This window comes from Cygnus atratus, chromosome 4 (genome assembly GCF_013377495.2).
Source record: "Cygnus atratus isolate AKBS03 ecotype Queensland, Australia chromosome 4, CAtr_DNAZoo_HiC_assembly, whole genome shotgun sequence".
NCBI lineage: Eukaryota > Metazoa > Chordata > Aves > Anseriformes > Anatidae > Cygnus > Cygnus atratus.
The window spans coordinates 30019777-30035557 of NC_066365.1; the positions used below are offsets into that span (position 1 = coordinate 30019777).

General features: G+C 38.4%; 1 protein-coding gene across 4 annotated transcripts in view; it reads right to left on the reverse strand.

Moving 5' to 3' along the window:
* Positions 1-432: 432 nt before the first annotated feature.
* FNIP2 (folliculin interacting protein 2) overlaps positions 433-15781 on the reverse strand; it is a 47728-nt gene continuing 32379 nt past the window's right edge. For all 4 annotated transcript variants that reach the window (XM_035546965.2, XM_035546948.2, XM_035546970.1 and 1 more), the window contains 9 exons: positions 15135-15336; positions 14479-14567; positions 13583-13729; positions 13264-13433; positions 8616-9936; positions 7761-7917; positions 6390-6590; positions 2815-2930; positions 433-1760 (listed from right to left, as the gene is read on the reverse strand). In XM_035546965.2, the coding sequence (XP_035402858.1) occupies positions 1682-1760; positions 2815-2930; positions 6390-6590; positions 7761-7917; positions 8616-9936; positions 13264-13433; positions 13583-13729; positions 14479-14567; positions 15135-15336 (2482 nt within the window). In that variant the 3' untranslated portion in view covers positions 433-1681. The remainder of the gene's footprint in view (positions 1761-2814; positions 2931-6389; positions 6591-7760; positions 7918-8615; positions 9937-13263; positions 13434-13582; positions 13730-14478; positions 14568-15134; positions 15337-15781) is intronic.

Sequence of the window (15781 nt, forward strand, 5' to 3'; positions counted from 1 at the left end):
ACTCACAATATGCACATTTCATTGTTTCAAATCATTGAAAGTTTACTGTAGAAAAGTCCAAACATCCAGGTAGTATGAAATAAAATCACTTTTAATAAAAGTGTGTCCCTTCAGTGTTAAAAATCTGTAATCACCAATGAGGACAACGCATAACTGGTGACCAGAAGTTTCTCATCAGAATTCACTATTCACAAGCAATTGTTTTGCTAGCAATTTGCTTGCAAACTGTCAGTTTCAGACACCTCATTCATGCTGGCTCACAACAGAAAGGTCCAATATTCATTTTTCCTTTTCTTTAAGAATGTTTGTTTTGATCCTTTGTTCTTTCCTCAGTCTGGTCCATAGTTTCACATCCAGCTCAACAGTGCTTTATGCAAAAATTAAGGTGTTTTTTTTTTTTTTTTTTTTACATTCACGTTATCAACCACATGAAAACAGTAAAATACAAAATTTTATTTTGCTTTCTAGAAACACAGAAGGCCAGTATCAACTCATGGAGAAGTAGTTTCTGGTCTCAAAACAGTTAGTCTACTACGGAAAGGCACCCGGGATGATAGTTCAAGATTTCGGTAGAATCATAAAGGGTAATTGCGAACATTCATAGTAATACCAAATATTGGTGTTTGTCCCCCACTCTTCCTTTCACTTCAGACAATGGTCCTCTTTTATACCTAATATAGTGACCAACTAGTAGCCAGAAAAAAGTAATACATCCAACTGAAGGTTCAGTAAGGGTTACCCCACCCAAATAAGATTGTCTTCGGTTTGTGCCAATTGCTTGGTCTATGTGCACACATATGCCCTAATAGCACTGGTATCATACAGAAGGCTGTCAAATTCATATTCCTCAGAGATAGCAATACTTGATGACACCAAGACAGGTTTAATTCCCAGGACTACAGTCATACAGAAACTCAGAGTTATTGAAGTCGCATCAGCAACAAATGTAAACTTGTAGCAGAAATTCCATAAGGCTTTCCCACAAAAAACCCACCTCAGAAGTTCATTCCATTTTCAGTGTAGAATTACTTCTAGTCATGAGCTCATCTGAATACCTCCTCATTAAAAGAGAAGCAACCATAGCTTGCTTAATCTCTTGTCCTCACCTCCATTCCCACTTAGCATCCGGCTGCTGAATCCAGGTTTCTTGTTCTGAGCTGGTCACTTCTACTACACAAAATCATGCTTATGCTCTGTAAGAAAAATCATGTCCCATCTAATACACTTGTGTATAGGAATGCTATATACATAGTTTACAGCTCCTCCTCCCCAGCAAAGAAATACACCACACCACACTCACGAGCGTAACATTAGGAAATCCATTCCAACCCACTTGTTCTTTAACTGTTACTTCATGGTTTTGAGCAGCGTTTTGGATGGCAGCTCACAGTCTGCCACATAGTGTTAACTTTTGTCCATTGAAGAAAAATAAAATGCAAGGATGCAGTCACTTTAAGTCAGAAGTGAGATTGTAAGAAAAACCTGAATGCCTTTTACATTATGTAAACTGAAGTCCTCCGATCAAACATCCAGCTGAAACCAGAATCGGAAGATGGTAGAATGTACAGTCATCACCTGCTTTCCTCAGTGTTCCCCTTTATCAGCGTTTGGCAACTGTTCTTCTTTCAACATTCCCATATTTTCTTTTACTTTAAGGGAACGACTATCCTGAGATTTTAATTTATAAGAGTATTTGAGCAACATATGGAGAATGAGTACTTGCTATAGCAGCCAACAAAGGCAAGTCATTGGATTCAATCCTAGAAATTAAAAAAAGAGAGACTTTAAAATACACAATCACCTTCACAAAAGATAAACACAAGAGGCTATTCTTCATTCACTTCAAAGAAACTGAAAGTGTCTTGCTATAATCATCGTTTAATTATTTGTTCATACTATACCAGTAAAATTAGATGATAACATTTAAAAAGGGCTGTTACCATTTAAGTGAAAAAGATAGTACTACATTTTGTGGTATTATAATTTTTTTGTGGTACAAATAAAAATTCTGATTTATTCGCTAATCCATAACCCTTAGCTTGCAGTCTTTGCAGGCAGCAGGCATCAATAAGCCCAGCCAAAGAAAATACTGAACATCAACTTATGGAAGACTGCAATTTCATGTTTTGAATACAACTCAGTTCACCATGCAGCAGCACTTTCTTACCAAAAATGACCAAAAGCTGGAAGTATCGATTATTAGACAATGAGTAGCACAATGTCTCTCAGATGCCATGTTCAGTTCCAACCATTTCCAACAGAACACTCCTCAAAGGCCAGTACATAAGTTTATATACATTTTTACACATATATACACACACAAGTGTTTACTTTAGGGTCTCATTACTTTAAACTACATTTCTCAGTATGAACTCTTGAGCAGCCAGGTATAAAGATAAATTAAGTTTCAGCTACAGTGCTTAAAAACCATCTTCTTGGAAGTGTATTCATTTCTTTCCTCTTCCTCTCATTCTGCTTTCACAGCACATGCATCCATAAAGTACTTGGCTAGAACACAACCTATTACTGAACGACCTCAAAGTAACCAAAATCAAAACTTTCTTCATTCTTAAGATTTCAGAACAACAAATGATTTTGCTCCTGTTGGACTGTGTCTCCTGATGGCTCATTGGAACCCATTTCTACACTTCAGGTACGAGAGAGAGGGGAGTAATAAACATGGAATAAGTAGCAAGTACCCACAGGAACATGGTAACTACATTCAGAAAAGTAACATTCAGAAAGTAATTCAGCAAAGCAAAGTAACTGCCTCAAGTTTTGAGGTAGAATAAGACTGATTTCTGCAATACTCACCCCAACACAATTCCTAGTTCTTTTACATGCACTCTTGTGTGTCCTCGCAGATATTCTGAAAGCATTTTGCTTTTGAGATACATCTCTTGTAGTCTATCCTCAAGATGCATTATGCACTGTAAATACAGACCAAAAACCTCAGAATGGCTTTAAAAGAACTGAATGCATATATTACAAAGATAGCTAAAATGATATGCTTACATATCTTAGCCAGAACACTTTTAAGTCTCCCCCCAAAAATCTGTAAAGAAGTAAATGTGTTACAGTTGTGCTGGCAACTTAAAATACACTAGCTTTCCCTCATCTCAAAGAATTGGAGTATTTCGGTTTTCTTGTGCAGCAAGTTTGTTGCAGGAGCAAAAAGAAAACCATCCAATTTCCCTTCAAGTCAGACAGTGTTTCTACTGACATAAGTTTTAACCAGGTTCAAAGACATTCAAGACACCTTATTAAGATCTAACCAGAATACATAACAAACGTGTCTGTTACAAGTCAGTACTTTTTCCTGAAAGCATCACAGTTCCTAAAATTAGCACTCTCTTCAGCACCAGAGAAGTCCCATTCAAGAAACTAAAACATAAGTGAAAGACACCATTATCTTTATCATAAAACTATACCGCTTTTGATGTCTAGTTTACTGGAGAAACTAGGTTACAAATCCTTTTTTTGTTTTTATTTTTTTGGTTTTTGTCTGTTTTTATTTTGTATTTGTTTTTAATTAATACTACATAATTCTAGTTTAAAACTCTTAAACATTTGATGTTGTTTGCAAAAGGTAATAGTTCAAGTTGAAATACCAATTTAATTACTCCAATTTTGTTCAGCAGTAGCATGCTAGAATTTTTGTTTAAAAATAGTCACGTGGTACATAATTTCTCATACATCAATTGCAAGAGAGCAGATGAAAACTTCAAAGAGATTTTTTTTTTTTTAAAAAAACAGTAACACAAGGTGAGTACACGGGACATCTTCATTAGGTGAGTAGGCAGGCTGTTTTATCAGGCATTTTGTTCCAGAACACAAGGTAACTCAATTCAATACATTCTTTCTTTCCACAGGGATGACCACTTCAAAGACAAAAACAAGAAGCGCGTGCAGAACCTCAATATCAAATATTTAATCATCCAGCAGGCGGAGACAACAATTAGAATCAGTAGTAGCAAATACCTCCAGGCCATCGTCTGGTGTATATTTTAAGTTTAATGGAAACCATAAGTATTAAAGATGAAATCTTGTGCAAGCAGTTCTGCTAATTAAAAAAAACAGAAAAAAGACTCATGCTCATGGGTAGCCTACCATGCATTTTTGATGGTCTTGAGCAAGTTGCTTTTGAGAGTAGTTTGATCTGTTTGCTTCAAGTGAGTTTTCACTAAAGCCATTATAATCATAACACTTCTGATTCTAGCCTAAAGGAAAACATTCTTACCTTCTCTACTACAGGTAACTAAATACAAAAAGCCTGTTAGGACTTCCCCGGTGGTTCAGGTAAGCATGCAGCTGATTCCCAAAGTGACAGTTCAACATATTTCAATTTCACTACTCATAAGCTAAAGGACTATAGATTTTTTTTATTATTATTATTAAGAAGAAGTAAGGAAGAATTTCACATTGTTCTAAGAGATTCTTTAGAAAAGATTATCTGCTACTCCTGAAAGCCAGCAAAGAATCAAAAGACTTTCCTCCTCAAGCTCATTACATGAATCCATTTTGTTCAAGATGTCCAGTGAGGTACAGAAGAGCAGTAAAAAAAGTTGATGCTAGCTTCCTCTGCAACTTCTCATTGACTGAACGGGAAAAAAAAATGAAGTCAAAAATCAGAGGAGTAGCTTAAAATGAGCTAGAAGGTGCAGGTAAAATCTTTGTCATACTGTTGACAAGCAACAGTTGCCGTCTCCACTTCCCTCTCACCCTGGCATACTACACAACTCTGCAGTAAGGTTGCCAGTCAAGCGTCACAAAGTCATCAGCACTTGTATTTTATCCAGTCTCAAGTTGGGTTTTGTTTTTTGTTGTGCCATAAAAAAATACTCTTCTGATCAATAACTACAGGTCAAGAAACATACGCTTTTAATCTTCATACATACTGCCTTACGCATTTCTGATCTATGCTATTATATATGCTTTTGTCAAAATTTAAGTCAAATAGAATCACCATTAAAAAATGGACTTCTCCCCCAAGAGTTGAACGGAACACCCAACTTCCATTCATCCACTATTCTGTTCCTGTTAACAAAGACCTACAAACTCTGACAGAAGGTTCAAAGTGTCTTCAATGTGGATTATAGAAAAACAAAAATTACAAGCTACTAGGACTGCCATTTTACTGTTTGTTTTTTTTTTTTAAGGAAGGAAATAAAATTATTCCACCTCCAAAAGCCACTATACCACACGAAGCATTCAGAAGTTGCATATACTAGGGCAGAACTGGAAGTAGTACTTCAGCTGCAGAAACAACTAATGAGTTCAAAAATGCCAAAATTTAAGGTGTTCCCGTGCAAACATGATGACATAATTCTAACCTAAGTTGCATGTTTTTCAATATAAAAAAGTATCCAGAAAGGACACTGATGTACTTGACCCTAGTACTTGACTTCAAGTACTTAAATTAATACCACTAATTTTATCCAAAGCAGCATCAATTAATACTATTTTCAGTTGTTAATGTTCAGTTCCACCTTCCTCTTCTGTCTGCTAGCAGTCATTACACAAGCTTCCTACAAATAAAGTTTCTCAAGGCTATCTGCTGAAGACCAAGCCAGTTCTGTTTACTCAAAAGAAGACTACAGAAAAAAGATACACAATTTCCCCCCAGCTACAACCGTGTTAAAAATTGTGTTATAATTACTGCTGCCAGACTTGTGGGTAACTTTGCTGTAATCAGCCAAAACAGCTATCAGAAAGCATTACTGATCTGCTCTGATGAACTCTACTACTAATGTGGAGAGAAAAGGATGCTATGGGATAGGAAGCATGCACTATGAGAAAGTAACATCCCCTGCTGCAACCCATCTAACCCCAAGTGTTTCAGGTTTCAGTCTCCTCCCAAGAATGCTGTAGGCATGTCTGCCAGATGGTCTGAAACAGCGCTGGCTGACAGGGTGGGCTAGACTATGCATAAAACACAAAGGTCAAGTAAACATGCCAATACACATGTAACTGGGGATAGAGAAGAGGCATCCACTAGGTGAGGTTGGTAAAAAAAACAACAAAACAAGAATAAAAAATTGTATGGTAGTAAAAGTAGAGAATGAGGAAATTAAACAAAATCTAAGCCAAATTTCACAACTCTAATCATAAATACAATCATGCTAAAGTTGCCTAAGCAACTTTCGTTCTGTCTTACTTTGGAGCAGCTGACTTTAATCTTGGTCTATTACAAGTAAACTAAGTTAAAAACAGTATCTGTAACTGGACTGTAGCATGCATTCTTTTAAATACATTGTACCAACTTTGCTATACCAATAAAATAATATCTGAAACAACCCAATAAAATACACAGTGTGCAAAACTCTGTATTTGCTATTTAAAACTAAACAATTTTCATTAGCTTCAGTTTTCAGTAAAGAAATACTTACAAAGTCAGCTGGGAGATTGAGTTTATAAAGCTGTAAAATAGACTGCAGTAAACTGGATACTTGACTCGAGACCAAGACATCCTTGCCTAACTTCACATTGTCCATCATTTTTCTCTGGCTGGTAGCTACTTGTACGTTCCATTTATCTGTGTCTGCAATAATGCAGACAGCTTCTGCTATGGGTTCATCTAGCACTGGATGCTGCAAGAGATGCAAGACAAATATTATGGAAAACTTTCATGTGCATTTCCACAACTTCGTTTGAGGCTCCACTTTTATTCACTCTGAGGCAGGGGATAAAGCGGTCCAAATGAATGCTTTTGTCCAGTAGAAAACCAAAGGCATCTCAAAAAATGAGAGAGAATACCAGTTTCAGAGACAGAGCTGACATCCAGTAATGTTTGGCAGTTTAGGCTCCACTGACCTATTTGATTAAGGCAATTAGTTCTTTTTTTTTTTTTTTTTGGAGTAATGTTTCAGAATCACTACTCTGATATTTTTTCTTCACTAGCAATATTCCAGCCTTCCTGCAAAGGTTAAATTTCTTCCAAAACAAGAGTATTAATTACACTGATTCAGTGAGTGGTTATACTGACTGTAAGGGATTTCACTACGCACAATGATGGCAAGGTATATATGAAGAGACAGTATCATATTAGAACAATTTGGTGTTTAAACAACTGCACACGCATCACCATCATGGACAGTGTTTAACTGATTCCTACAGGATGATTCTTGATTGCTATAGAAAGAAGCAATTGACAATCACTAGATAAACACCTAATATTACATACTAAACACTTTACATTCCTTTGGTGAAAGATTTGTTATAAGTTACTTGGTGTAGTTAAAGTATAGTAAGAATATCACAAAAGATCTTACCTACAGCTGACTACTTTATGCAGTCAGTCATTTCTGCTACAGCCTAGTATAACACAGGCTTCCACAGGACTTCATCTCCCTTGCAACGCATGCCACTAAGTGGTAAACTAAGATGTTTCCAACAACTTGTATACCATTTTTATGGAATACAGGTAACTGTCTGCTATTGTGACTGTGCTATTATGACCGAAAAGAAGCAGTTTTTTTCCTTGTTTGTAACTTCAAGTTGCAAACATTTTTCTGCGTTCATCTTTCAAGAAAAGACTGAAGAGAGTATAAAGGGGAAAGAAGTGATTCTTGCATAACAGGCTTTTCAGTCATTTAAGGGGTTTTCTTTCAAGAAAGCAGACATCAGGTGTGGCTGTTAAGGACTGGCGAGTACAGTGAAACAGGTCTTATTTAAAGTACAAACTACCATGTTTCTGTAGCTTTAGCTTCTCAGTAATAGCAACAACTCGCACTATGACTTGCAACAGTACTTTAACTCACATGTATCGCATGAAGGAGGTCTGCTAGTAGACACTGCTTGAGTTTTTCATCATTATTTACTCCATGCAGCACTAGATCAGGCACGTATGTGTGACAGTAGCCACCCAGAAGCGATCTTCCAAAGTTTTTCACACACTGACTGCTGATTGTGTTTGACCTGAAATAAATAAATACAAAGCAGGTATGATTCTTGCTTGACAGACTCCATTCAGATGATGATATGAATACGTTTGATTTACTACCCCTACCTCTAAAAAAATGTTAATTAATAATTATTTTTAATAATTTAACATTGTGTTGATTCCTTCAAATTTCAGAAAAGGCAAGTCTGCATGTATCAGAGCTTGGGGTACATATGCCCCCGGCCTTGTTCTGTGGTTAACAGGTTTGCTAAATTTGAGTTCTCGCACTCAGCCCAAGCAGCAAAAATCTTCTTATCTACTTAACATGTGCATCAGCAAGCTTCATATGCATCTGTAAAGCTCGGAAGTTTTCAAATAAGATGCTCTTATTTTTCAAATCTGTTTAGTATTTGTCAGTTTAAGCAAAGATGAAATTTTGCTAGTCCTCAGACAATTGTTTACACAAAGTGTTTCAGGCAATCTATTAAAAAGTCAGATTTTTTTATTAAACATTTGAAGAAAACCTTTGTTACCAAACTTCAGTACCAAAAGCTTTTCAGTTTTTTGTTTGCCAACTCTGTTAAGAATCCTGAACACACTACCAGTGGCTGGTATGAATTTGTTTGCAAGGAACTCAATCAAGATCCCAGTGGATTTCAGACTTGAAATTCTAAACATCTCTAACACTGCAACAAATTTCGACTCTGTTTAGTTGTAAGTTAAACTCCTTTACCTTGGTAAAGGAAGCTCCACTTCCGCAAACTCTTCGAGTCTTTTGCTGACATTATCATGATGAACTTCGTCAGGAATACAACAATCACCTTCTTCATCGCTGGCTCCAAGAGCACTGTCTGAACTCTCATTCCTTGGAATGTCCCCTTCAACTCTGAAGGGGGTTTTCCTTCCAGCATCCCCATAGGGGACATCTTTAGCACCTACTTTAGGGGACTCCTTTCTGATAGCAGAACCTACTTCCACAGAGTCAGGTGAATAGCTCTCCAGATTGCCAGAGCATAAAGTTCTAGTTTCTTTCAAGCTCGGCAATGTTACAGTTTCTATGTTACCAGTGGACAAAAGTGGTTCACCAGATACTGTGTTCCCTAAATTTATTTCAGTTCCTTTAGTTTCCATATGTTGGTTAAGCATACTCTCCTTCCCCTCACAAGGTGGAATCTGTGCATAACAAATACTGTGTTTACTGAAGGGCAAAAAGGCAGCTTCGCAACTTTCTTTTTGATTCTGGGAAACATCCACAGTCAGATCTGTGGAACTTGAGGCACAATGTATTACCACCTCTGGATTTTTTCTAAATGCCTTCAGATTCTCTTCCATTTCTCTCCTTTGAGTTTCGAAGTCTGACTCTGGTGATGCAGAACTTCCGATCCGAAAGGTGACCTTTTCCAACTGGGAACTCCTGTGGCCAGACCTTTCAGGACAAGGTAAAGCAGATGACCTGCTAGACAACTGCTTTTCCACTTTCCTTTCATTCTGGTTCTTGTTCTTCCTTATATCCATTAAATTCTCCAACTTTGATTGCTCTTCAAAGTGGTAGGATCCAGTCCCTGTATCAGTGACAGTTCTTTTCCTACCATCAGCTGCTCCGTTATGCAAAGTGCTAGTTAGACAGTCAACAGCTATGTCAGAGTTCTGACTGACTTTTCCTATTGCTTCTTTCTTTTCTTTTGAAGAATCTGGCGTAGTGCAAGTGCCTTCTGGGTTATGTACCCACCCTGCAATACTGTTGTTCTTACTTCCATCACTCTTAGGAGGTAGGATCGGAGGCACAAGAGCAGGTTCATTTTTGACAGTGACAACCACATAATCAGACTCCTCTACCTCTCCCTTTTCTAGTGCAGTTGTGATCTTGCTTCCATTTAGCACTTGTTCTCCTTCCCCAAGCATTTCACTCCAAGTCAGCTGATTTTCTTGTAGCTCTGAGCACCTAATGAAGTACGTTAGGACATACAGCAAGCGCTGCACCAACTCTTTACGTTTTCCAACAATAACAGTTCGAGTCAACCTAACCGGAGAGCCTATGGCACCATAGAGATCACCTAGACAGGAAAACAAGAATTTCACATGCTTATACATGGCTGTAATAAGCTATACCACTTACATTCAACACATTTTGAAACAGCATTCACTGCAGACTTCATTTCTTTCATGGTAAATTCATAGAACTTTAAAATACCAGAATAACAAAAATCTCCTGACATTTCTTATATCCAACTCACATCCAAAAGGGTTTTGGTGTCCTTGTGAAGGTTTGACTGTTACTACTCAGTTTCTTGCAGTTCAAATCGATTACAGGTTTTTAATAATAAAACATTTACAACATATCACTTGGAATTTGACACAACAGTTGCTGAAGAATATATATCCAAAGCTCTGAAACCCGTGATACTGTTTTCTAATTTTGTACTAGTTCCCCCCAAAATATTCTCTTTAATTGCACTCACTTTTTCTTCTCCTTTCTGTTAAACAAATTCTAATACAGACGTAGTCTAAATTGTATTTTTCAAGATTCAGATATTCAAAACAGCAGAAAAGGTGCAGTATCAGCTTAATAAATGTGGTTCTGAAAATACAACTACTTTACTGTGCAAGGCTTGTGCACTTCTGTACACTGGGAGTCAACCTCGCTAACCTTTTACTTTTGTAGGAAGTAGGGGAGGACTAGAAAATATATTCATTATTTAAAACACAATCATAATATGAAAAGTAGGTACTAGGGCATAATCTAAGTCTCCCTAGAACCGCTTATTTGCTAGCTCATTTATCCTGGAGAACCACTATACCCTACTTTATTGAGAAGAGCCATCTATTTTCCAGCAGCATATCACGCTCTGTCAGCTGGAGGGTTTCCACCCAACATTCTGGGAGAAATAAACAGACAGATGGTACAGACAAGTTCGCACACACTATTAGAGACAAAGATGGGTTAACTCAAAAACTGGCTATTACCAGGTTAACCCAGCTGTCTTCACTCAACACCCATTAGAGCACACCCTCTAAATGTCTTTGCCCAACCAAACCCTGGCTGACATCACCAGCAGATGGGAAGCAGCCACCAAAAGCTCAATTTTCTTTAGCCAATATAAGCACTCACATTGAAAGCTGATTTCTCTGGTTTGAGGCATTATAAGCTGTCTGCTAATCTAACACATTTTTCTAGGTGCTAAGTCCTTACTGAGGGCTGCTCAAATGCTCTGGACTGAGTATCCCATCAAGAGTTTTGTGCAAGCCTCCTGAAACAATGCTATATGAAACAATCATAGTTTTAGAAAGGTTTCTACCAAGAGCAAGAGAAGCCTGATTTCAGCATCAGGAGGGGAGAACAGCCAAAGACAAAATTCATGCCCATCCTCCTCTGAGCCACGCTGCACACAGAAGTAATAACACTCCTGACTCTAGTCCTGCAGAACAGGGATCAACAAGACAGTAATTCCACTTCGCTCACTTGCTGTCTTCCCCACCAAGACCTGTCATTTCCCACGATGCCAGTGATGCACCAGAGAGACTGCTGCACAGTGGCATGAGTATACTCTCTTCCCCCAGTTAGAGGCACCCTTGCAACCTGTCTGATGGCTTAACAGGCCAGCACATTCATTCCTCAGTAACCAAGTAAGCTGAAGACTGCTCAGGTGGAATTCCATTAACCTCAGCGCCTGATGGGCCACAAGGACTAGCAGTTTGGAAAGGAAATGGGAAGATAGCTTTTCTTTCAAGTTGAGCACAGTTGCTAAAGAAATCTGATTCAGGCTAAGCATTCATTTGCATGGTTGACTTTAAATACAACATTACTGATGCAACAGTAAAAAAAAAGTCACAACTGTGGTCCTCAAAACATGCTATTGCTAAGCACATTAGATTGAAGCTCATGTTTAAAAGAGTATGCCTTCCTTACAGCATTAAATACGAAGGCATCTATGTAATTGTAATTGATATGTAGTATCTAGTGAGAACATACTTCTGGAGGTGGAAAGCCACTTACAGCACAACACTTCATAGAAAGTCATTTCTATTTTAAAGCACACAGACACTTTATTCTTTCTAAAGAAGGGGACCAGCAGAGGGCAACATCTTACTTTGCACATCAGTTACTGCAACCACCTGATACTAGCTTTTGGGCTTTGTAACAACCAAACAAAACCAGTAAGCATTTTGAGTTCAGCCACTCAGAACTCAGTTGGGCCAGTGCTGGTAGCAATGCACAGCCTGGGAAGGCAAAAAGAGGAAATGATTTCTTGACCAGTCACCAGTGGCAGCTCCTGGGAGGTACCACAAGACCTACTGCTTATCTTACACCTCCCACTCCAGCTACTTTTTTTGTAACCACAGCCTGGCTGTCCTTAACACCCTAAGCATGTTTCTGTTTTTCCCTTCCTGGATGTCTAACCCATTTCTCCCATGCGTAAGTTTTTAAAGACATGCTAAAACAGGAAACTTCTATTACAACTATACAGCCGAGGTAACAATTCTTAATTTCTTAAAGACCGTGGAGAGCTAAGCTAGACAATAAGCAAGAAACATGACCAAGATCGCAGTGCAGAAGTCACTTTACTGTTTTAGTGTGCATGCATGTCAATATATTGTATCATTGAAAGTTAAGGCTGATTTGATACCAAACTCACACCCGCTGCCAAGACAAGGAAAAATCTTGAAGGATTTTACCACTGGCAGCGTTGTTCTGAACTCTCTCACCCACTCATTTGATAGCAATTATTTAATTCCCTGTACCACTATAACATAAGCTACATAATTTTTGTTAGAGAACAACCTGAGGAGCTTGGAATAAAGAGAAAATCTTGTCCCAAGCCCACTCACATAACTCCGAATGAACGGAGGCACTGCTACTTGCCATACTTTTATTCTGTTGTCTTTGTGTCCATGGTATCTCTGTGAAGAAGAGGTAAATGAAGGCAGCCGGGGCAGTCTCAACTACATCCAGTCTGTTTCCCCTCATTCTTCCCAAACTGCTTAGGTCATTCACAGTATTTGCACCCTCTTAAGATTTCTATAGAGAACTACTTAACCAGGCAGTGTAATTGGAGGACAACAAGGAACCAGTGAAGAAGAACTGAGCACCTAGGCTATGCTAACAGGCCTCCAAATACTCTTTAGCTTAATTCAAGACATCTGTTGGCAACTCTGCTCAGCTTACACCAAGGCAAATCATCAAATGTCACCCAGAGTTCTACCACCAGTCAAGTACCTCAAGCCAGTGGCAGAAAAGCTATCACTGCAAAGCTCAGCCGTACTAGTCCAGATCTACCATGAGAAACAACATCCAATTTTAACTATGCACAGAGGAATGCATACTTCCAAGTAGCTTAGGTAAGAGAAGTGGATGCAGGGAAAGCTTTCAATTTCCTACTGACCAAGCTGTGCCCAGAGAGGGTTATATGGATGGGATTTTGCCAGCATGTTCACAAACTGTGACGTGCGCTTCTCAGAGAAGGCCTTTATGGGAGGATGGTCAACTGGCATTACTGTTGGCACCCAAGCCAGATGATACGTCAGCACCGCAGTCAACAAAGCAGCAAAGAACCTAGGAAAAAGAATATTACGTTAAGTGTCAGAACATACCCACATGCTCTGGGAAGCACACAAGCTTTCAAGAAACTTTTTTTTTTGGGGGGGGGGGGGGGGGGGGGGGGGGGGAAGGGATTGGGTAGAGGGGGGGAAATGAAAGCTTACTGGTTTTTGTTGATCTGTTCTATCAGAAAGGTAAATTCTTTAAGAAAACGCTGGCATAGCTGGTTCTTTTCCAGGGTGTTGGACATCATATTAAGCCACACAGGCTCTGCAATCCTTGGAACAGAATATAGGTTCCAGATGGTAATTCTGCTCAAAGAAGATTCCCAAAGATTGACGTTAACACATACATTTCAGATCTGCAAATACAAGTAGCCTATTTTCCCTTCTATTGTCTATTGATTTTTATTTATGCATTTATTTAGGTAGGAGCTAGGAGACTAAGCAAACTAGTGTGTCTAGAAGTTTTCCAACTAGTGTCCCACAAAATTAGCCTGTTTAAGTCAGTGTACCAGCAACTTAGTGTCCTCATATGAATTGCATATCATTCCCTTTCTTGCATTCCTCTATGTAGTTTTATTTAGAGAAGTGCCAATTATTTGGTGGGGGGAGGTAACCCTTTTCTTGGATTGTCATCCTTTCCTCTTTTAGGTACAAAAGAGTGCCTTTGACAATAACTTTCCTGTCAGTTTCACTGTCCAGCATCTACACTTAGGAGTAGACAACTCAACCGCCTGAATATAACAATCAATCCATTTGCCTGCAGACATCAGCAGAATCCAACTCTTGCCGAGGTCTTAAAGACTGACAGTCCAAAGCACAAGTGAGCAAAACAAAGTACTCGATTTATTTTCATTCTGAAAATGGCTGAGCTACTTTTGCTTAAGTTCTTAGAAAACACGTACCCAATACCCAGCACAGAAAATTCATTCGCACTAACTTTAAAACTAGCTAAGTTACAAAACCCTGCATTCAGTTGCTTATAATTGAAAGTGACAAATATCTTTAGAGGTTCATGAGAACAACTCTCCTTGTAATTCAGAATTCCATCAACTCACCTGAATTCTCCCAGGGCATCCATGACTCGGCTGATATAAACCTGCACTCTTTGGCTGGATTCTGCTATTTTTCTACATGAGATCATGGCCTTAATTAAGAGTTAAAGACACAAAACAACTTCTTAAAGGACTCGCATTCTTCATCTTTTTAAGCTTCATTAACACATCAAAATAATTAAGATCTAGCCCAAGTGTTATGCAACCACTCAGGACAGCAGTAGCTGCCAACCTCCCTCCACCTCATGACGAAGGACCAACTCCTAAAACTTAAACATGGAGAGACAGGAGAACATTTTTGAGAGTAAGGGGAAGACAAACTTTTGTTACCACTCATTTAGTTGCAGCACAAAAAAGATAGAATACTGTCCTTTCCACAATCTCTAGGGAGTCAGGACAAACTCGTAGTGAAATATGAGCAAAAGAAAAAGAAAAGCCACACAGCGTAAATCTCTATTTTCCTTCTGACTAGAAAAAACTACAGCTCCTTTTCAGCAAATGCTGAGTTCCAACACAGGGCTTAGGCTCAAGACTGTGTGGTAAGGAGAGAAGGAAGCTTCAAATCACACACCTTCTCCCACTCTTCATTTATGATTCTAAAATACTTAATTCTGTTTGACACTTATATTTCCACATCAAACCAAACCAGTGTTCTGTACCTTTTCTATTGCATACTTCAGCTTGTTCATGTGGGATTCAAAGAGAGGAAAGTGAGAAAAAAAGAAATCCTGGAAGTTTCTCTGTGCTTCTTCTTTTTCAGGCAGAGAGAAGATTATGCTGATTGCAATTTTTTTCCTCCGGACCATTGCAGGATTGGAGCTACAGCTTTCATCAGCCATACTGAACATTTCTTCAGTGGACCTACAAGACAGATTGTTAGGACAGTTAGCTATGCACAGAACAGCGACTAGTCTTCTATTTATCTCTATATATAGAAAAAGGAAATCTAAGAATAATTTTCCTTCTACTGCCTACATAATACTTTTCTGTCACATCTCCATAAACAGAGGATACCCAGCATATTGACAGATAAGACATATGTTTGCTCCAACAGATCAAAAGTAAGGCAACCCTCAAAGAGGCTAGCAATTAACATTGGGTGAACACTTTCCTGTGAAACAGAACTACTGCAGATACCCTCCTTATGGATTTATCTTTAGGATTTATCTTTAAGGGAGATTAAGAAAAGGAAACAAAAACAACAGATAAAGTCAGTAACAAAAAAAGGTTAAAGGAAATTTACAAAACAAAAACTGAAGTGTCACCACTTACTAATCACTGAAAACAATGTCTACAAATATATCAG